This window comes from Pteropus alecto, unplaced genomic scaffold (genome assembly GCF_000325575.1).
Source record: "Pteropus alecto unplaced genomic scaffold, ASM32557v1 scaffold213, whole genome shotgun sequence".
Taxonomy (NCBI): domain Eukaryota; kingdom Metazoa; phylum Chordata; class Mammalia; order Chiroptera; family Pteropodidae; genus Pteropus; species Pteropus alecto.
The window spans coordinates 5,286,556-5,309,848 of NW_006434829.1; the positions used below are offsets into that span (position 1 = coordinate 5,286,556).

The following is a 23,293-nucleotide window of genomic DNA, read 5'->3' on the forward strand; positions in this document are numbered from 1 at the left end:
ATTTGCCCACAGCTCCAGCTCCCACCCAGAGGCCCCTGGGCTCTGGTAACCACCTCTTTTCCTGGTCCCTTCTGTCCTGGGAATGATAGCATCTTCTTGTTATTGCTAATTTCTATCTCCTGGTTGGCGTCTCAGATTTTCTATCGCCTGTAGAGCCAACTGTCTGTACAAGGTCCCCTCTGTTTGAAACATTTAGAGTGGCTTCTCTTTCCTACTAAGGGCTCTACCAACTTATATTCCTTCCAGGAGTATGTGAAACTGCCAGTTTCTCCAAACCTCACTAATACCATCATATGATGAATGGGGAGTTATCGCTAACGCATATGTTTTCTTTTTGGGGTGATGAAAAAGTTCCGGCACTAGATAGTAATGAATGTCGCACATCGTTGTAAATGTACTTAATGCCACTGAACTGTACACTTCAAGTGGTTAAAATGGTCAATTTTTATGTTTTGTGTTACTTACCACCATTAAAAATTGTTTGAATGAAAATAAAGAGTAACAACTCATTGGAGTTGTTACCGCAGAGGACTTAACACGTCATCCAACCCCCAACTTTCTTTGTTAATGCGACTGACTCAAGTTCCAGGGACGACGAAGTGGCTCACAGAGTGAACCACAGAGCTAGTTAGTTACACGGACAAGACTAGAACCTGGGGGTTCTGACTCTCAACTTTCTTCTTGTTTCATCAATCATGACTATATGTGAATCATCTTTTCTGATGGGCAGGAGAGTACTTGGGGAGAAAGGGGTCAGTCGCTGAATAAAACATAAGATGAGATAAAGGCTCATATAGGAACAATCAAGGAGCCTGAAGATCTTTCTGGGGACTAAACTGTTCTGGCAGGATGAACTGCTTTCAGTGCTTTCAATTATATATTAATAAAGATGACTTTGGTTACAAGAGCCAAAACCTTGATCAGGCTAAAGCAAAAAGCAAAAAACAAAACAAAACCTGAAACTAAACCAATAAGTATTTGCTAATTGCTGTGGTTGCGGAATTATGTGCTAGGCAAGCCAATACAGCCGAAGAAAAAGCTACAAAAACTACGGTCTCAAGATAGAAACAGAACTCAATGGACCAGAGCTGTCTATTTCTCTCTCTTCCCAACCTCAGTTCTGCTGGATTCTGTTTTTCTTTGCAAATTGGCCTTGTTCTCTCTTCCGACAAGTAGTCTTCCTCTTGACAGTAGGGAATAGGCATCGACAGCCTGGCCTAAAAATCTTTAGAGAAAGATGGCTCTTCTTTCTCTAAAGTGTATAGAGCAATCCCAGAGAAGGATCTGATTGGCTCTCCTAGGGCCATATGCCCATCCCTATATTCAGAGGAGCATGTTCTGTAACTTTGCTCAAATTAAAGACGACACATTTGTGGGGAGGACAAAATAAATAAACCAAAGTCCAGTAAACGTTATAAATCCCTGCTCTTTTATTGGGTTGGAGGGCTGATTTGAAATGTAAAAGGTGAAGGAGATCAGCATTAAGTTTTCACCGTTAAAAGTAGGAGAGACCAACCATATGTTTATAACAGCAGGTCCTTCTTAGTCTCTTGGAGATAGGCCGATTCTTCGAAGGGATTTTTGACTTGTGTTTTATGCTACCTTTTTTTCTCTATGAGGTCAAATAACTAGTTTGTATATTAACTGCTGTTAATATATTAACTCTAGGACTTGGCACAATATCTGGCATAGGTACTCGAAAATATTTGTGGAGTGAATTTTAAGGATTTGAAACACAGCTGACAAAGAAATCTTGGCAATAATTGAGTACATACCAAAGGCTATCCTAAGAGACAAAGAAGGACATTACATGATAAAGGGATCAATTCAACAAGAGGACATAACCCTAGTAAACACTTATGTACCCAACACAGGAGCATCTAAATATGTAAATACTGACCAACATAAAGGAAGAGATCGACTGTAATACAGTCATAGTAGGGAACTTTAACATCCCATCAACGCCAATGGACAGATCTTCCAGACAGAAAATCAACAAGGAAACAGCAGCCTTAAATGACACACTAGACCACATGGACTTAATTGATATTTTTTGAGCATTTCACCCCAAAGCAGCAGGAAAAAAAAAAGAAAGAAATTAATGCTGCAAAGACTAAAAAAAACAAAACCTGGTTCCTGCCCTTAAGGCACTCACAGTCCATCTGAGGAGGTAGCTACTTCTCTAAGTCACTGATATAAAATCATACATGTAATAAACGAGGTTTGAACAAAGTGCTATGGAAACAGTCACATAATCTCTAAGCAGATGATGGAGTAACACCCTAAGAGTTCAAATGACTTCAGGATTTTGATAATATTTAGTCATGTTCTTAAAATCAGATATATACAAATGGAAGGGGCTAACACAGGACTTTCTAACTCAAATGCTGGGTGAGTGGGTAAAGCAAAGTAAATGGGTGACACGAGCTGCCTTTTAAGAGTGATGAATGGCCACAACTGCAGTGATTTGGGGATGTCATGCCCTGAATAAAACTGGCTCTTGCTACTTATAGCCAGTCAATTATGACTACATAGGAATAAACCATGTTGCCAAATTTTCTAATTTTTTAAGTGGAGCTGGAAATATAGATTTGGGTGGGGGGGAGCTGAAATTTCTCAATTGTTAAATGTTGGCAAACACTATGCAAAGTAAATATAACACATCAAATGGACTACATTTGGTTCAGAGGTCATCAGTTTGCAACTTCTGGTCTAGAAGTTCACTCCATTTTATTTCCAGCACCTAGAACAGGGCATTGAACACAGTAGTAGCTCGTCATATATTTATTCAATAAATGAATGAATGACTTGAAATCCTTACCAATTTAGAGTAAAATTATTATTTAGGATTTTATAAAAAATACTTTTCTCTTTACAGTCAGTAAAGTGTTTCAATTCAGGATTTCAAAGTTGACTAGAAGTTTATTCCACAAATACCCTTTGCCAAACCTTTTTTGTGCTATACCCACTATGCAAAAAGATCGTCAAAGAGCTGTGAAATTTTAAGCATGGTTTTTCATTAAAAAGGGGGGAAGTACAAGTATAAAGTGAGGCAAAGAAAGAAGTATTAAATTTCCTGCAAAAAGCCAGTTTCCCCTTTTACAAATAAAAGAGTTACATAAGAATTGTATGTGGTAAAACATACCAAGTTGTATGTCTAAAATATATGTAATTGTATGTCTAAAATGTACAGAGTTCTCAAGATATGAAAGTTAGGCTTTTTATTCCAAGCTATCAATGCCTTCTTTTCTGGCACAGTTACGTAGTCTATATGTATCTGCCTCCTTGTTTGTTTTTGTGAACTTAAAAACCACATAGTCATTCACTATTCATTGAACAGTGATTGAAACAACAAAAAGGTACTAGGCACAGTGTATGCGTGTGTGTAGATGGTTTCTTTCATACAGTCTAGTACGGAAAGCAAATCATTATTAATATAATTCAGGCTATAGAGAAGTGTCTTGAGAGAGGTACAAATGAATGAGAGTTGTTAAAAATCTTTTTGAAATAACGTCTGGCGACTGATTATGGATGGCTATGAATGCCAGACTACGGACTTTGTAGTTTATTAGAAAGGCAACAGAGACTCACCACACTGATGTATCTTCTATTTCACGTAAGGATACAAAGGCATTTGCAACCTGACCTGGCTGTCTCCAAATGGCATTTGTGAAATCTGAGGGAAAAAAATGTTTATTCACGTCTTAAAAGAGGTAAATGAAAATCCAAACTCTGAGTTTAAATATTAACATAATGAAAGCAAATACAAAATTAAAGGTGCAAATTTAATTTCGCTGCTTTTAAACACAATCTTTTTTAAAATTCGATTTTAATTGTTTTCAAATTAAATGAACAAACAGCAGCCCCCAAGTCGTTCAGCCCCGGCCCCCAACCGTGGACTCACTTTCATTCCATGCTAGTTAAAGTCGCTCGGGAACGTCTCTCCTTTCGTAAGTGTTTTTGTAGGGACTCAGTTTTTAGGTGCAGCGCTTTTGTCGCCCCGCCTCCAACTCGCAGCACTCCTGGATATTCTGATTGGCTGTAGCCCTCCCATGTGCTTTGCTCTGCTTCTCTGATTGGCCGACGGTATACCGCGAGCGCGAAGTCCGTTTCCTGGGATACGGTGTCGGCGGGCCGGACGTATAGCAAGTCGTGATGTTCCCTGCGCCGGAACTTGGGCGTTAGTGGCCTCCGGGACCCTGGGTTTAGTCTCGGGGCGCCATGGCCAGCGTCCACGAGAGCCTCTACTTCAACCCCATGATGACCAATGGGGTGGTGCACGCCAACGTGTTCGGCATCAAGGACTGGGTGACGCCGTATAAGATCGCGGTGCTGGTGCTGCTGAACGAGATGGGCCGCACGGGCGAGGCTGCGGTCAGCCTCATGGAGCGGCGGAGGCTCAACCAGCTGCTCCTGCCACTGCTGCAGGTGAGGGGCCCCCGCCGGCTCCCGCTCTTTCAGCAAACCTTTACTGAGCACCTACTTTGTGCCGGACATCTATGTGGGCTTGGGGCTATAGGAGTTCATTAGATTACCTTTTCAGTCCTGGAGGGCTGCACATAAATATAGTTAATACAGCCAGCTAACACGTAATGAGTGCTTACGATGAGCCATGCGCTTTATATACTTTTTTTTTTTGCAGGCTCTTATCTGGCTATCATTTGTGAGCTGAGTGACTGATGGAAGACTTACTTTCTCAGACCCTCCGTCTTCTGTAAAATAGGGCTACACATTGGAGACGGATGAATCATACAGGCTCCGTATCCTAGAGGACCTTAATAAGTAGTAATAATGGCATAAAACTAACAGCGAACATCGATTGAACACTTACTGTGTGCTAAGCATTTTACATGTTTTCTTCCATTTTGCAGACTCAGGTTGTAGCTCTACCACTTACTAGCAATGCTACTCAGGCAAGTTCCCTAGCCTATTTGGGTCTCTGGTTTCTATAAAATGGGAACATTAATAAAAAATGTGTCGTGGGGTGGCTGTATTAAATTAGAAGATTCATGGGAAGCTCTTTACAGTGTGTGGCACATAGTAAATGCTCAGTGTTAACTGTTTTCATTTTATTTTCTAGGTGGTGTACCTTTCCTTATATCAGTTGTTTTTCCATTTATTGTGTGATTATATGACTGACATCTCTCCCTCACTAGGCTATAACCCCTGAGGGCAGAGTTTTATCCTGTTTTTGTTCATTCTTGTTTCCGGGGAGCCCAGTATAGTTTTTAAATAAATATGTGGAACTAGCGAAATGGGGCATACCTTTTTGTGGTGAATGGGGAAGACTTCTTAGAGTAAGCCCAGTGTTAAGCTGGAGCTTGAAGAATGAGCAACTGTCTTTAAAGGAACAGTGGTGGCAGAAACAACGATCTGAGGTCCTGGGCCCTCAAATTATAGTATCTGAAGAGATAAATCTAATAAAATTAGAATCCATGAGTTGCATTCTTGCAAGTCAATATTGTTCATAAAGGGCTTTTTAAATTCATCACCTGTGTTTGTTTGGGAGAGTAGGGGTACTGAGGACACAGAAGTTAAGTGTCTTCCCAGTTAGTTAAATAAAAGGAGTGGGTTCTCTATAATTTGTAGCTCCCAGTACTTTCTTCATTACTATTATTATAATTGCATTTTCCTCATTAGTCAAATAAAAATCATAATACGAAAAAATTTGGTAAATAGAAGAAAGAAAGCAGTAATTCTGGTGTCTTAACACACACCTTTCTGCCTTTGCTCATGCTGTTTTTTTCTGTCTTGAATTCTCTTTTCTGGTTCTTTACCTGGCTAACTACTATATAGTTTTAATCAAAGTTTATGTAGAATTCGTCTAGTAAGGTCCCAATCAGATCCCAACCGCTTTACTTATTAGTTGGCTTCAAAAATTAGAAACTTCAGATGATACTAAAATTGATGAGTGAAAGCTTATGGTTCTTCATGCCCTCCAATCTTTTCCCTTTTGAGATTATCACTGTTAACATTCATTCACTTAACTATTGAGTAACAGTTAAGAATGGATCTTTCTGGACCTTTGGCTATATGTATGTGTATATAAATAGGTAGATGCATCTGATTATAAGTATCCTTTTAACTTTGCTTAAATTTTTTTTTTTTTTTTTACACAATTGCTACTTCTGTCCTGCAGCTTGTTTCTTTCATTTAACAAGTCTTGGAGATCTTTCCATGTCAGCACATGTGACTAGATCTGTTTCATTCTTTTTAATGGCTGCATTGTATTCCACAGAAAAGAATCATAATTTTAATATTAAAATTTATAATTTATTATAAATTAATTATTGATGGACATAGGTTCTTTTCAGTTTTTGTTTATTTCAATCAATGCATACTGAACATACCTTCCGTAGGAGTGTAATTGCTGGTTATCTACATCGAAATATGGCATATATACTGTCAACTTATTCTCCAAAAAAAAATTGTTTTTAGTTTAAATCTCAATTAGATTGTAGTCTTCTTGATAACTGAGGTTGCATACTCTCTCTCTAATGGTACCTTAGTTGAACTTGGGTACACAGTATGTCTGCCTACCTTACAAGGTTTTGGGAAACGTTAAATGAGATTACATTAATGAAAATGGGAAACCTGTGTTTGTGTAGTTTTTCCAGTTTGCAGAGCACTTTACAGTATCTTAATCTTTGCCACAACCGAGGACGATGATTATTATCTCCATTTTACTGACATAGGGCTCGGGGAGGCTACAACTTCCCTGCGATTACAAAACTAAGGAGGAGGGAATGGTAGATCTTTGGACTACAGATCCTATGCTTTTTTCCCCCATTTTAAGCCATTCTACTGACTAAACAAGAATGCTATGTGAATGTCTGGTATTACTTTAGCATTTTAGATGGATAGGTTTTTTCCCCCCTTCCTGATTTGAGATTTAATGTTTGAGTCATTGTTAAAGCAGACGTTGATAAGTGAATTCATGTTTGCAGCTGTTTATCATTCTACAGCTCTTTAAAATTTACCCATAACCTCCCTTTCTTCTTTACCCAGGGCCCAGATATTACACTGTCAAAACTATACAAGTTAATCGAAGAATCTTGTCCTCAGCTAGCAAATTCAGTACAGATCAGGTAAAATTCATTTTTTTTTTTTTTAATTTTATTATTATTTATGCCTACAGCACCTGGTCTTCCTAGGTGGTCTGCCATCCAAGTACTACTAACCAGGCCTGACCCTGCTTAACTTCCAAGATCAGACATTGAGCTTGTTCAGGGTGGCTTGGCCATGGACCATGGACCGTGGCTCCACTGGGGCATGAACCTGGGACCTTCTGTGTGTAAAGCAGACGTGCTAACTGCTACACTATGGAACCACGTCAGTTCATTTTCTGTATATATGAAAAGATGTCAAAATAGATGAAAGTTAGAAAAGGGCACATAATTAAAACGTAGCTTTATTCTAGATTGTTTTCCTAAGTACTTTAATTTTTCTTTGTTTTTGGAAAAATAGTTAATATTAAACATACTGCTTTAAAATGTATTTTTCTGTCTGGATCTATCTCTTTTTAGCTGTTGCAGAGTATTCTATTTTTACTGCGATGTGTTACTTTGACAAATTTTATGATCAAGAAAACATCAGCGATGATACTTTTCAGAATATGGGAGTGACATTATAGGTTATCAAGTTTGTTTTATGTGCCACCATCTCATATGAATCTCTGCATTGCTTTTAAAATATATTTATTTTGATAATTGTGGAATGTGAAATCTGGGAAGATGTTCAAAGGGCCATGCTAAAATACGTACTTCAATTTTCTCATTCAGAATCAAACTGATGGCCGAAGGCGAATTGAAGGATATGGAACAATTTTTTGATGACCTTTCAGATTCTTTTTCCGGAACTGAACCAGAGGTTCACAAAACAAGTGTAGTAGGTATGAAGCTCTTCCAAGGAGAGCAGAGAATATTTTCATTGAAATGAGCAGCTTTCTAAATCACATCTGTCATTACTCTTATATCTGAACAAACACAGTGGGGGTGTTAGACATGTTTTAGTTTGTATATATTGCCTTGCCATTTTGATCTATGTTTAAATAATTGTCTAATGGAAAAACATCTCCTGTTTTGTCTATAATAGTCAAGGAATAAGCCTGGTCCAGGGGGCTTTTTGGAGTTTCTCAGCTCTTTCTTACAGTCCTCTGGATCACTTCTCTGCATTGTACAATTCTAAGTCAGGGTCACCAGCTAAACTTTTAGAAAGAGAGATAGGTCAGAATGTGTTATTGATACAGTTTATAAGGTGAGGGGTTACATGAAATATCTTGATGCCTTTCTATTAGCTTTATATTTCTGCTTCATCCATCTGGCTTTTTTGTCTGCTAGCCTTTGTAATTCGACACGTTATTTATTAATCTCTTATGTACCAGAATATGGACTTACAAAATCGACATGGATCTTCTTTTTATGGAGATTACATTCTGATAGGATGGTAAAAGATAATTTCAGATAGTTATAACAGCCATGAAAAAATATGTTGGGTGGATAAAGATGGTGGAGTGTGGGTGGGAGGACTGAGCCCTGAATAAGAAGAAACCAGATTTGTAAAGGATGGGAGAAGAACATTCTAGGCAGAGGGAATAGCAACTGCAAATGTCTCTTTTTGATTCTTTTGAAGGAAGAATTGCAACAGTCATCAAATTTGTGTAGCCTGATTTCATTTAATGCCTTCGCCTTGTCTGTGTCTTATTTTGTAGGTTTATTTCTGCGTCACATGATCTTGGCCTACAGTAAGCTTTCTTTCAGTCAGGTGTTTAAACTATACACTGCCCTTCAACAGTACTTCCAAAATGGTGAGAAAAAGCCAGTGGAGGACGCTGATATGGAACTGACTGGCAGAGAAGAGGGTGAAAGAAAAATGGAAAAAGAAGAACTTGATGTATCTATAAGGTAACCTGGGTTTTTCTGACAGGGATCCCCTCTTGCGAAATAGCACAATTACGGGTGCGGTAAATCCCCATTCGTTCAGAGTTCTTGTGCCGGCTGGCCGGCATCTTCCTGCCCCTGCAGATCCAGGAAGATGACCCCGATGGGCTACATCATTGGGCTCCTGGCCCCCTGACTTCTGAGTGGGATGCACTGGTGGGAAATCCAGGGGTCCAGGGAGGATTGTGTCAGGGCACTGATTCACTGGTGGGCCGGCTTTAAGGCCACAGCTTCTATCAGGTGGCCCTCTCTGTAATCCTCTGGGGTCCAGTAACTAGGAAGATGTCCCAGGCCCGGTGTGTAAGGTGCCTCACTCTTACCAGCCTCAGGCACTGTATTGTCCCTTATGGTTTCTCCGTCCCCTGCCCCTATTCCTGTAAGTGGTCCTTTAGTAAACTCTTTTCAGGTTACCCTATTCGAACGTGCCATTTGCTTTCTGCTGGGACCCTGACTGATAGTATTCAGGACTTCTGAGTAAATTAAATTAACAATTGATTAATTCAGTGCCCTGGGGATGTGGTGCTGCTGCCCACCTGGTCGTTCAGGCGCGAACCCCAGGAGTGGCCTTGCTCCCGCCTCCCCTGTGCCCTGACGGTAGCCAGTCCTCCAGCCGGTCCAGGCAGTCCTTCCTCCACAGCGCGTCCGGGATTAGTTCACTTCTCCCCATGGCCCCTGCCACCCCCTGACTCTTTCCTGGATGACCTCTAGTGTCCTAACTGGTCTCCTTGCCTCCACTCCTGTCTCCCGACAATCTGTAGGGAGCCCCGTGGGAACCTCTGCAGATATAAATCACACCATGGCACTCTTCTGCCCCAAACCCTCACTGACCTTGCAATTCAGACAGAAATCCAGGCCGACCACGGCCTGGTGCCTGCATGGTCTGCACAGCCCTGTCACCTTCCCCGCCTTTTCTCCTTACTCTCCCTTCGCTCTCAGCAGCCTCACTACTCGGCTTGCTTTCAGTTCTTGAGTCTCCCAAGCTGATTTCTGCCTCAGGCAGCCTGGCATGCGCTTCCCTGGCTTCTCACCTGGCTTGTTCCCTTTCGCCGTTCAGATCTCACGCCCATGTCCTCACACAGGCCTTCCCTAACCGCATATCTGAAGGAACCTCCATCCTAAATATTTTCAGCTTCTTTATTTTCTTCATGGCTTTCATCAGTAAGTAACTTTTTACGTTTGCTTGCTTGTTTGTATCTGTGTCCTCTGCCTTTGCACTCCGTCAGAGCTAAGACCCTTTCTGTCTTGTTTCACATTTTCCCCAGCGCTTGGTACAGTGTCTGACTCATAGAACGTGCCTGTAAATATGTGTCAGAGGAAGAAATGCAGGAGATCAAAATTTATGGTCTATCAGCCCACACTGGTAACTGGCCCCATGACACACTTTTCATTGATTTCCTTCCTTTCGCTGTCTCACTTCACTCCCCAGTTGTTGCCTGGGATCACCTCCCGAATAAACTACTTGTACTTGGAGTGAAAAACGTGTGTGTGTGTGTGTGTGTGTGTGTGTGTGTGTGTGTGTGTGTGTGTGTTTCCCCATATCTCAAGGAGCCGACAGTATGGTGAGGAAGGTTGTCACATGAACAGTTGCAATCCGGTGTGCTCAGGGCTCTGATTTAAGTCATCCCGACCCGTCCTTAGCAGGCTGGCCAAGCCCCTTGGAAGGTGGGGAGCCACTGTGTGTAGAGAATGCATTCCTAGGAGTGGTGTTTTTACTGCTACGTGATTTGTTCAGCGCATACTCAGAACAAGATTATAGTACCACTAACTACTTCCAGAAGCTCACTCGCTTCGAGTTGCTTCCAAATGCTTCTTGTCTCTTGGAAAGGCAGTGCAGTGCGGGTTAAAGGGTCTGGCTCTGGAGTCAGACCCCTGGATTTGAATTCTGGCTTCTTCCCTTATTCCTTGTGAGACCTTGGGCCAGTTACTCACCCTCTCTGTGCTTCGGTTTCCCCATCTGCAGAATGAGGGAGATCTCACCTTGGGGTTGATGTGAGAACTAAATGATAAGTCCATATGAAGTGTTTAGAACTGTGCCTAGTATGCAGTAAACATTCAACAAACATTCACGATCGTTCTCTAATTTCTCCTTCAGTTAAGTCCCCTAAGGAAGGCTTCCAGGCAGCAGTCCTTGTTCTAGCTACTTTATGTGCTTAAAATAGCAGAATGTCACTTATTCCGAAAAGTTAAATTCACGTTTTTATTATTATGGTTTGGCTTTCTCCTAAATTAATCTGATTTAATTAGGTCTAACTGCATCTTTTTGTTTCTATCCTATTCTAAGAATTCATTTATGTGTAATCCATCTGTGTGTTAAGGTATATGGTTTCAGAAAATAGTGCACACGTAGTAGACTGTGTTTCATCACTGAAATGAAAGAAATATATTATTTAAATGTTATTTGAATTAAGTAGTATAATTCTTTGTCCAGAAAGAAATTATTTTACTTGTTATGGGATATTTTTTATTTTACAAGATGTATTTACATATATTTCTTCATTCTTTTAAAAAGGAAAATTTCACGTTTTTCTTTTTGTGATCTTTTCTGATGTTTTATTGCATTATGAGAAGCTGCTCACTTTCGCCCTTTCAATTTTTTCCTAGAATTTTTATTAAAATATTAAAGGCGAAAATAATATTACATAGCTTGCAAATCTCTCATCTTACAATGAAATTATTCCTATTTGAAAATGGGAATCCAACTATTAATTTGGAAGAGAGGGAATAAATATTCAGTCAACAAATGCTTAGCAGGTGTGTTTAAAATCCAATTACGTAAGAAAGTGCAAACTGAAACTCAGCTTCAGTTTTGTTTGCTCCTTGCTGCTAAGGGGCAGCTGTGCGTCCTGTGGTGACACGTCAAGCTCATAGCGTTACATCACGTGTGGGTGCTGTGGAGGCTGCTAGTCTGCAAGCTGCTGGAACTACATCTCTGTGCTTCTAAAAGGACCCAACAAAAGTAGAAATTCTCTGATATTTCTTCACTTGCCAGTGATTTAATATAAATCTCCCCAAAACATTAAATATATCCGATAGATATATTTGTCTTATTGAGTGTTTCCTGTGTGCCAGGGACTATGTTAGGTGCTACGCTGTCAGTGAAGAGGGCAGAGTCTCTTTCCTCGTCGGATTATGTGGGGTTATCTCTCAGATAATAGAGAGGTAACTAAATAAGTAGTGTGATTTCAGGGAGTCAGTGCAATAAAGAGATAAAATGAGACACAAGGATAAAGAGCAACTGGGGTGCTGCTAGGGACGGCCTCTCTAAGACTGGGAGCTGGGTGATGAAGGTAGCTGCCCTGAGAAGAGTTGCCAGAGCGAGCACACGGCAGACACAGCTCCCGAGACAGGACAGGCTGACGAACTGGAGAGATGGAGGGAGGACAGTGTGGCCTGAGTGCATAAGGCCGGGGAGGAGGGGCTGGGTCACCTGCTCTGGTCGCACACCTTGGCAGGGCTCAGGTCCTCGTGGGCTCATGGATGTTTAGGAACTGTTCTCTGTCTCGGTCCCTCCCCTCCCCTGTTTTCGTCCTGCACTGCCCTGCTCAGTCTCCCAGCCTGGTGTTTGGGGCCTCCCGCAGCTGACCTTTCTGACCTTACCCTCTGCTCTCAGCTTGGATCCTTCCCCCAGCCTTTTCCCATTCTGCCTCTTTTGTTTTCTTTTCTTGGAATACCTTCTTTCCTTGTCATTTCCCCACTCCTTCCCAATTTTCAAGTTCCTCAACCACTCTAGCTGCAATGATTTCTCCCTTTTCTAAGTACAGAATTTATATTCATCCTTGGCTTTTTCTGTTTGCTGCCATCTTTTCACATGGCCAGTCTTAGCCTTCACCAAGACTGTAAGCCCATTAAGGTGTTGTATTCCCCTCCCCCTGACCTTGACTAGTGTTTCATGCATTGCAAGTATTCAAAAAAACAAAACCAAAAAACTTTGTTAATTGATCAATCCTATGTTATATTTTTAAATTTTCAATTATAATGGTAGATTTAAGCCATGTACTATTTCCACATTAAAAAATGCTCATCCATGCAAACTTTGCTTGTAGTTTTACAAAGTACATGGACTCCTTAAAGCCCATCCATGGACCCAGGGCGAATGCTCTTCATTTATAGCACTAGTAAGTCTAAAATTCTGTCCAGCTGATAACAGGTATACTTGAGCCCTTTTCCTAAACTGAATACTTCTGTGGCTTCTTAAGAGTTACTTTCTCCTGCATGCATTTGTGAGGCCCTGCAGGAGCAAAGGAGGAGTCAGTAAAAGATGTTTGGGCCACAATATATATGTATTTTTTTTATGCCTACAGCACCTGATCTTCCTAGGTGGTCTCCCATCCATGTACTAACCAGGCCCGACCCTGCTTAGCTTCCAAGATCAGACGAAATTGGGCTTGTTCAGGGTGCCATGGTCGTAGACTGGGCCATGATATTTTTATTTGCTCATCCCAAACTTGTTCCCGTTGGCCACGGTTGACACCATGGAAGCCAAAGCCAATTCGATTTATAATAACTATTTGCCTTCATTTGTAGCAATTTTACTCTGTGTGATTCTGATTTTTTTGTTGGTGTTAACTTGTTGCTCCTATGTCCTTTATTATGAGTTACCCCAAATCTCTTTTTGGAAAGGATTTAAATAAGTAAAGCACTTGGACAGATTGTCATTCTTATTGCCCAAGTACTTCACTGTTTTCCATTTGAGGACTTGGCCTGTGAATTTTTTCCTTTTCCCTCTAGGTCGCTGTTGTATTACTGGTCTTTTAGACCTGGGTCGGGGCTGGTTCTTGGCAGCTCCAATAATTGCAGAAGCTGATACACTGCCTTGGGGATTGTTAGGTCATATTTACTGGAAATAAAACCAAGAGGATACTAAAGCAGCTCTTCCCCAAGTGTTTTCTATGGAATACTAGTGCTTCTTTAGAGATGTAAGGAAAGCATTCTTTGTACAAATGAGTTTGGGAAATGGTACATTAAACAAAAGTAAATAAAGTTTGTGTTGAATTTCTCTAATGTGCATCACTAATCTCAAAGCAAAATAGAGTATGCAACTTTCCCCAAATTATTTAACCTCAGAAACATTATTTTTGAATACCTGCTTACATATCATTTGCATGAGACAGCTTGAGAACTGCTGTATTAGACACAGTGCTTATATAAATATTTATGTAGGAGTAAATATTGATTTTTACACTTATTGTAATCCTATATAGAGAAGCTATTTCTTCAGTCATCTGTAAAAGGGTAATATTCATACTTTGCCCTCAGAATAATACTTTTATATTGTGCACGTATAAATTTGTCAAGTCTAGATTTATATTAGTACGTTTCTTGTTCATTGGTTCTGTGTAATCTAAACTTCCAGGCAAATGGTTATTTCTTAGGTGAAGCCTCTTTTTCCTGCTCTTGAATATAGTGCCATCTTGTATCTACAGCATGGAGTCGGAAACGCTTTGTTCATTCATTTCCCAGACTCTAAGTGCCCGTGTAAATGCACCAAGCTCAGCAATACGTAGTGTGTGATAAGCATCTCTAGGAGACAGTGGGAGCTCAAATGAGAGATTTCAGGAGAGATTCTTGGAGGATGTGACACTTGAGGTAATCTTCAGTGATGGGTGGTGTGCAACAGTCCAACAGTGGGTGAGAAAATGGGTCCTGCAGGCTGAGGAAGCAGTGGGGGCATCTTGTCATGATCGGGGACCTGTAAGGAGTTCATCGTGGCTGGGGTTGAGGTGAGAAAGAGAAGGCAAAGGAGAGAGTCAGGAGGTAGGACCACTCGTGAAGCATCGCACCTGCCCTGCTGAGCAGCGTGCACTTTATTTTGGAAGGTGAGGGGATACTACTGAAGGGCTTTAAATTGGGGATGGCTTGATAGATACGCATTTTAGGAAGCTCACGCTGAGAGCTGTGTAGAATGTAGACCTATATCTGTCCATAATTACATCGTTTGAACTTTGGCAGGTCATTCAACATCACTTTTTAAGTATGTCTTTTCTATTCTTGAGGAGAGAGAATTAATTTTAAAAGTTTTGAACTCTTCTGATAAGGATTCTATTTGACTTTTAAGCATTGGTGTAATTCTTTATATTATTTTTATTTTTTCTAGAGAAGAGGAGGTATCTTGCAGTGGGCCACTGTCCCAAAAACAAGCAGAATTTTTTCTTTCTCAACAGGTATGTCAACTCTAATTTATCCTGAACTTTCTTTTTAATCGTGTGACATTGTATGTCATGACATATGCCTGTTATGATGGTTTATTTTTTAAACCCATTTAGTAGGTTTATTGGCAAATCTGTATTGTCCCTTACTCTTGGTCCTCTTTTCTTCACTAATAATGCAGATGTTGCTATGTGTCTCTTCCTATTTTGTGAGTAATTTTATTTTTCTATTAAAGTTATAATGCAGGTTTATTTAGTAATGGTGTGCAACTAACACAGCCCCAAACATGTGATTTAGAAAACTTACTTCCCTTTCTCCAATATTTTATTATTTTATTATGGACATTTCCAAATAGAAAGAAAAGTTGAAAAGCTTTGTACAGTGAATACCCATGTACCCATCTCCTACATTCTACAAGTAATATTGCTCTGTTTATCACGTGTCTACCTATCCTCTATCCAGCCGCCATTTCTTTTCTTTTTTTTATGCATTTTAAGTTGCAGATATCAGTACGCTTTACCCCAAACATTTTTTTTTAATAAATGTATTTATTTAAATTAGTTTCAAGTATACAACACATTGGTTAAACATCTATAATGTTTATAAAATGATCCCCCCAATTGCTCCCTCCCTCCCCGGGCCTTCCACTTAGCCATCATGTTAATGCTGACTGCATTCCTCCTTCCGTGCTCCCCGTACTCAACTATCAACTACTAATTTGTACTTGTTTAATCCTTCACCCCATTCTCTCAGCCTCCCAAACCCCCGTCCCTCTGTCCATCACCAAATTGTCTACTATATTTGTGAGTCTATTTTTGATTAGTTTGTTCTTTTGTTCCTCAGCTACCACATATGAGTGAAATCATATGGTACCTATCTTTCTCTGTCTGACTTATTTCACTCAACATAATAACCTCTAGGTCCATCCATTTCATTGCAAATGATAGGATGTCATTTTTTTTTTAATGGCTGAGTAATATTTCATTGTATATATGAACCATAATTTCTTTATCTAGTCGTCTGTTGATGGGCATTTAGGTTGCTTCCATATCTTGGCTATTGTAAATTGTGCAGCCATGAATATTGGAGTGCATAGATCTTTATGAATTATTGTTTTGGTTTTCTTTGGATAAATACCTAGAAGTGCAATTGCTGGGTCAAAGGGTATATCCATGTTTAATTTTTTGAGGAACTTCCATACTGTTTTCCATAGTGGCTGTACTAATTTGCAATTCTACCAACAATGTATGAGGGTTCCTTTTTCTCCGCATCCTCGCCAACACCTTCTGTTTTTTGATTTATTGATGATGGCCATTCTGACAGATGTGAGGTGATGTCTCATTGCGGTTTTAATTTGCATTTCTCTAATGATTAGGAACCTTGAGCATCTTTTCATATGTCTGTTAGCCATCTGTATTTCCTCTTTGGAGAAATATCTGTTCAGGTCTTCTGCTTATTTTTTAATTGGATTGTTTGTTTTTTATTGTTGTTGAGTTATATAAGTTCTTTATAAATTTTGGATATTAACGCCTTATAAAATGTATCATTAGCGAATATCTTCTTCCAGTTGGTTGTCTTTTTGTTTTGTTGATGGTTTCCTTTGCTGTACAAAACCTTTTCAATTTGGCGTAGTCCCACCCCAAACATTTTTTTGCTGGTGTTTTTCAGCCATACTTTTTCATTTTCTCAGTAACATAAGCTGAACATTTTTCTCTTATTTTCAAGCATAGAATTTTTATTTCTGTGCTCGACTTTCCTATTTTCCCTAATTTTGTTCTTAAATTTTTTTCTGCAGAAAGATGTAATGTTTAGATCTAGATAAAAGTGATAGAAACACCCCTACAGATGAATTTCAGACAGTTTAGAAAAACTGTCTAGACAATTGATTAACTATAGAGGAGAAAATATGGCTGATCCTCACCTCATCTTCATTCCTCAATATATTACAGGTGGATTAAAGGGGGTAAAATGTAAATACTTAAAGCTGTAATTAAACTAGATGGAACTACATATTAAGTTTTAACTGATCTCTGGATGAGGAAAGACTTTCTAAACATAAAAGCTGTGGAAGAAACACGTAGGAGATTATTTGATTTTTCAGCATAAAAATTTTAAATGTCTGCACATCAGAACATGTTTTAACAAAATTAAAAAGCATACAACAAAATGGGGTAAGTATTTGCAGTAAATGTGACAAAAGGTTAATATTTTTGTTTTAAAAATCATTTTCAAAGACTATTTGATGAGATAGTTTGTAATATACTATTAAATGAAAAGAGTAGGAAGTTAGGTGTTCTAATTTTGTTAAAAACGATATATATATATGTATGTATACACGCATATGTATGTACATGCATATATGCACATAGAAAAAAGACACTGGAATAAGATTCACTGAAGAATTAATAGTGTTATTTCTGGTGGAGGGATTACAGATTTTTGTTTTTTGTATGCTCGTTCATATTTTTGGAATCTTCTTTAATGACATAATGAATTAAAACAAAATTACTTGCAGAAATTATTACTTATAGAGAAAAAATTTGTCTAGGTAGAATTGAAGTAGTGTCTATAGCCCAGTCAAGTACTAATATTTAATTTGGAACTGGTTTTCTACATATTTTATATAATTGTTGCTGATACCACCCATATGAAGTAAATAACCAGGAGTAGCGCAACTGGGAGCCATGAGGCCCTTTGGGGGCGCTGTGATACACACTGCCTGCCTGAGGGTGCTTTCGGTTTGTGGGTGGGGTTAAACTGGCCCTTTCACTCTAGCTTGGTAAGTACTGTAGGAAGGGTTAGTGGAGGGGGCTTGTGGGAGCACTAGGAGCTTATAGGACCTTATCTAGGCTACAGAGTGATAGGAGCAGTTCTCTCTAAATTGGTGCCCGAGGGATTAGCAGGGGTTTGCATGGGAGGAGTGTGTGGACGGGGAGCGATGTCTGGGAGACTTACTGGTGCAGGAAGAGGGAACCATGTTCCTTATGGTCAAGAAGAGAGAGTAGCTGCAGAAAAGAAAATAATGAGATGATGCTATTTAGTATAACATTTCCATATGTTCATTGGTCATTTCTTTCTACTGAGTTGTCATTTTTAAATTTCAGGCTTCTTTGTTAAAGAATGATGAGACCAAAGCCCTCACTCCAGCTTCTTTGCAGAAGGAATTGAACAATTTGTTGAAATTTAACCCTGATTTTGCTGAAGCGGTGAGTCTTTTCCAGAATTTGTTGCTGAGTTGAAAAGGAATGACAAGGCTCCTCTTCCTGTTGAGTTGCCTTGCAAACAAGGATAGGCCTGTTGGCCCAAGATCTTGGAGAGAAATCCTGTCGTGGGCAAGTCAGCAGCCAAGCCTGGGTTGCTGCCACTCCCGCCCACCCTTGTGCCAGTAGGGTTTCTTCAGTCGAACGTGTCCTTTTCTCTCTGACGTTGTGAATTACGGACAGACGATAGAGTAGACTAACTTTTTAAAAAATTTGGCCTAAAAATTCTTTCCTTTCTCTGTTTTTGTCAGTGTGGTTTTTGTTTTGTTTTGTTTTTTAAGTTCAAATAATACCATTCCTCAATGGATTTTTTTCCCGGATAACTTTCTTAATAGTACCTGGATTTGATGTCTGGCTTTATCCACAGGTAGAAAAATAACTGTTTTGCTCCCTAGTAACTGGAATCTGCCTGTTTGGAGGGAAGTTTAATTCAGTGATTAAACAAAATGAAAACGTTTTCAAAATAAAAGATAATGAATTTAATAAACTAGTAAAAGTCTCACTGTTTGAACTTGGACATTTAGAAAAAATAATTTTATAATTTTTATATGAATTTAGGTTTTAAAATCTTTATTTTTGAACTTGTGTTATTCCTTAATACCTGAGTGAGGTGAGCTTCCCCTCCACCCTCACGTATCACCTAGTATAACCAGTGACATAGTGCATGTATATTTAGGATAAAACACTGTCACAAATTCTAATGGAACTCCTGTTTTTCATTTGGGGACTCCCTCTGGGAGGAAACAAACAATTGTATCTTGAACCTGTTTTTCTGTTTTTTCTGCTTATGGGGAAAAAAACGAACCTAAACTATGACCATCTTGTTAGAAGGGTGGGGGACACACGGGCATGTGCAGCCGTTGGAACTCTGAATTAGTCTTACACAAGAGGAAGCGGCATGTTTACAATGTGTGGATTGCTTCTTGTTTTAGCATTATCTGAGCTACTTAAACAACCTCCGGGTCCAGGATGTTTTCAGTTCAACTCACAGCCTCCTGCATTATTTCGACCGCTTGATTCTTACTGGAGCCGAAAGCAAAAGTAACGGGGAAGAGGGCTATGGCCGGAGCTTGAGGTACGCCGCCCTGAACCTGGCCGCCCTGCACTGCCGCTTCGGACACTAGTAAGTTCATGGGTTTGTATCCATGCGGAAATTGAAGACAATGACTCTCAAATGTTAATTGAGATGGAAATTTTTTTTAAATTCTGTATTAAAAAGAAGAAAGAGAAGAAGAAAAGAAAGGAAGGAAGCAGGCTGTTTGATCTGGACTTGTCAATAACTTCCAAAAGGGAGGCTTTTCCCCTGGACGGAAGTTCACGAAAACCTTCTGCTTAAACAGCCTGCCCCCTGGTGCCGCTGTGCCACAGGGCTGCCCTCGTCCGGGGCCTCCGATTACTTCTAAGAACAACAGCCGTTGAATGAAAAGGAAACTAGGTCATTAGGCCAGAGAGTCCCAGAAGGACTTTTTGGAGTTAATAATGGGGATGCAAAAGCTATTTTAAGTATTTCAAAAAGCCGAAAGGAAGTTGTTGTGCCTTTACTTGGTAAAAGACTGCACTGGCTTATTAAAAGTCACATGTTTGTGCTTTTAGATGGAATTCAGGCAGCTCAGTCAGGTGACACTTGGCTTACGTCATTGCTAAGGTATGCCTATGATTTTAATGAATAAAAATAGGAAAATTGACCAATTATTTGGTAAATAGAGTTAAGTGGAAAACATCTTTCAAAACATGGAAGCTATTTTGGAAACCACGAAATAATGTGAATAATGAAAAAGTTAAGAAATTACTGATTCAAAGAGTCTCCCCATCTCCTGTGGCTTTTTTCCATTTGAGAGGAATGTGGTTTCTGCTATAGGCATCTTCGAATAGAGACTCGAGGGGGTAGTGATGGAAAAAGAAAGACCAGAGTTCAAGAATTGAGAGTTCTTCCCCTTCCTGTATGGCCCAGGCAACACCCAGGAAGTTCTGTTAACTTCTGGTCGTCACATTTTAAAAGGGACATTGACAAGCTGGTCTCGGAGGCATTCAGAGCCATACCATATAAACTATATGGGAAAGTTGGGAGACTGTTTAGCCTGAAGAAAAATGATTTAGCTAAGCACGTGTCCGGCATCTTCATGTACTACAAGGCTGTGTGAAAAGGGCTTAGTTGATTGAGTTCGTGACCACTAGGAGATCAGTGAGAGGTGGTCAGTGCAAGTGAAGGGGCAAAATATTCTCCCTCCTTACGAGGACGCCGTTTCCGCGGCAGAATCCTTTGAGAAAGGTGCCAGTGCCGTTCCGAAGCCTAGACCAGGGACATCATTAAGGCCGCTGAGGCAGCAGGTCTGTAGATGCGCCCAGTGGTGTTCGAGGATGCTGCAAACTCCATGACTTTGTGAGATCCGATACTGTCTTTTAATAATCAACTTCTTTTTGTCTGCCTAGCTTTAATAACCTCTTAATCAGAGCCTTTCCTTTTTTGTGTGTGCTCATGATAAAGAGCAACACCATTTGTAATATTTACCAATGACCTATTTCAGTGTTCAAAACAGCTTCCCCTGGGGTTTGGAAATTTGTATACAGCCTTCTAGATACAAGTAACCTGTTGATGTACAGAATTTCTTTATTTTTACAGTATTATCAATGGATAGGCAGCTAATTGCATGGAATTTCATTGGTAACTAATTCCTGATTTACTCAGGTCTTGTCTTTGTTTCCTGTCTTGGCACTATGGTCCTGCCTAAGCCTTTGTGACTAGCTAATAGGATTGTGGCGATTTCTTGAAAATCTTGAGAGTTTATTGCACATGTACTGTGTACTAGGCACTGTTTTAGGTGCGGGGAATATAATAGTGAGAACAGAGGAAAAAGCCCCTGTTTTCATAGAGCTTACAGCGGGAGGGATAAAGAAGTAGCACTAAACATATATCGAGTCGTAGTAGATCAGGATACGGATTAGAGAGCGATGACGGAGATGCCGTCGATTTCATGAGGAACACGCTTCCTCCAGCTGTACGCACAGATCTCGCACTTCCATAGTCTGCCCTCCCTGACCTCTGAGATGTAAAGGAATTGAGGCGGTGAGTGATCTGTCAGCTGGAACAGCAAGTGCAAAGGCCCTGAGGCAGTAGTTTACTTAGCGTCTGAGGGGGAGCAAGTGGTACGGTTAGAGTGCTCTAACAGGGAAATAGAAGAAGACAAAGGCATAGAGATTGCAGGGGTCAGGGCATTTAGGGTCCTGTAGGCCCAATGTGGACTTTGGCTTTTACTTGAATGATATAGGAAGCTGTTGTTTAGAGGCAACAGACCTTTCTGCTCTGGCATTTTGAAAACAGTAGATAGCCAGTGCATTTCAGGTATTATAAGCATTTTGCTTCTTGCCCTGTTGCTGAAAATTTTTATCAGAGGTGTTTCTACTTAGCAGCAGTGGAAAACCATAAGGTCCTTTGAGGATTTGCCTGACCTGAAGTTTCTGTGTTGATAAACTACCTTTTCTTCCTACCTGGGAAAAGTAGCCTCTCTTTAGTCCTGTTTTAGCATGCAGTTCTCCCAAAAGCCTTTTTTCTAACATATCATTTGTTTGGTTTTCATCATATAAATAAGTGATACCCATAGCATTTATTTTGAGATCCTCAGTGACCCAGCATTGGTAGGACTTCTCTTCTGTGACTTGCCATTGAGAAATGCGAAGTTTAAGACGTTACTCATGTTCTCTACAGATTTATAAACTAGTTAAAAAATAAAATTAACGCAGGTTAAATGAAGAAGGTGATACACAGTAGTATTTAATTACACATTACAGAGTGGGGTATGGATAGCATTTCCATGGGAATTCTCAGAAGTGAGAGTTCAGTGGAGCCAAGAATATTTGGCTGAATTTCCACCGAAGTTGAGAAGTTGGGAGAGACATCCCAGATGGAGGGGAACCACATGAGCAGGAAAAAAAATTTCACAAGTGGATAATCCTCAAAATCCTTTTAAAAACTAGTTTTGAAAAAATTATAAAGTATCAAATGCCATAGTAAAAAAAAAATTCAAATAATGCAGAAGGGAATGCAATGAAAAGTAAAACACTGTGTTTCCTTCCTCGCCCTTCCCCTCAGCCGTAGACCGCTAAAATAAAACTCTTAGGAGTGGAGATCAGGTAAAGCTGATCCTCGATGCCCCTTTTGGTAGAAATCCACCTCAGAAGGAGCGTGTTCTGTATTTCCTCTGTTAATGTTTCTTGCTGCTGGGGGAGGGGAGTGCCCGTGAGGGAATAATCCCATAGTTACAGCTTCCAACCCAAAGGCCTATACTCGGATAAAGTACAGCACAGATGACGTTCTGCTACCGTTTGTTGCTTGTGCATTTTGTGATTGTTAATGAGATGAACGTTCGTTCTGTCATCAGTCAACAGGCAGAGCTTGCCCTGCAGGAGGCGATTAGGATTGCCCAGGAGTCCAACGATCACGTGTGTCTCCAGCATTGCTTGGTGAGGCCACCCCCTGCCTTGGGGATTCTGTGCATGAGTGAGGTGGACTTCGGAAGGCCCTGTTCAAATTGGGTTGTTTTGTAGTTGGAGCAAAGGTCCTTAGCAGTGACGGGAAACTAGTTAGGTAGTCGCAGTAATTCAGGAAAGGCAGCCCATATTTATTTATCTCTCTTAATTTATGACATCTGTTTTGCTTTGGTGGCATTTCTTATCTACAGATTTTAGTACATCTTGCCATGGGAAACTATCACATTAAACGTCAGCATTAACAAAAGGTGTGTACCACACCTCGTAGCTGGATGCAACGTTGTCCTGTAAAAGGATAATCACCAAGTGCAAGTAGAATCACCTGAGAATCTCATTTTCTCAATAAAAGGCCATATGGGGGTTTCGTGCTTTTTTCTGGAACATTTGCCACTCACTGCTATCAGGAGAAGATCAGTGACTGGTTTATTTGTCTTGGGAGTTTTTGTGTGTTTGATAGGTTTC

General features: G+C 40.1%; 2 protein-coding genes and 1 pseudogene across 4 annotated transcripts in view; 1 reads left to right on the forward strand and 2 right to left on the reverse strand.

Moving 5' to 3' along the window:
• RNF34 (ring finger protein 34) overlaps positions 1-4,002 on the reverse strand; it is a 32,544-nt gene extending 28,542 nt beyond the window's left edge. The window contains exons 1-2 of one of the 2 annotated variants that reach the window (XM_006910014.3): positions 3,905-3,997; positions 3,592-3,676 (exon numbers count right to left, since the gene is read on the reverse strand). The gene's annotated coding sequence lies outside the window, so the exon portion shown is untranslated. Of the gene's footprint in view, positions 1-3,591; positions 3,677-3,904 lie in introns of both variants that reach the window. The other variant, XM_006910012.3, reaches the window with a different exon arrangement.
• A 99-nt stretch (positions 4,003-4,101) lies between these two features.
• The window catches only part of ANAPC5 (anaphase promoting complex subunit 5), a 32,954-nt gene continuing 13,762 nt past the window's right edge, over positions 4,102-23,293 (forward strand). The window contains exons 1-8 of one of the 2 annotated variants that reach the window (XM_006910015.2): positions 4,102-4,428; positions 7,009-7,088; positions 7,782-7,891; positions 8,711-8,903; positions 15,034-15,100; positions 18,191-18,292; positions 19,279-19,469; positions 22,723-22,804. In XM_006910015.2, the coding sequence (XP_006910077.1) occupies positions 4,222-4,428; positions 7,009-7,088; positions 7,782-7,891; positions 8,711-8,903; positions 15,034-15,100; positions 18,191-18,292; positions 19,279-19,469; positions 22,723-22,804 (1,032 nt within the window). In that variant the 5' untranslated portion in view covers positions 4,102-4,221. The remainder of the gene's footprint in view (positions 4,429-7,008; positions 7,089-7,781; positions 7,892-8,710; positions 8,904-15,033; positions 15,101-18,190; positions 18,293-19,278; positions 19,470-22,722; positions 22,805-23,293) is intronic. The other variant, XM_025045461.1, reaches the window with a different exon arrangement.
• Positions 13,232-13,350, reverse strand: LOC112478408 (annotated as a pseudogene).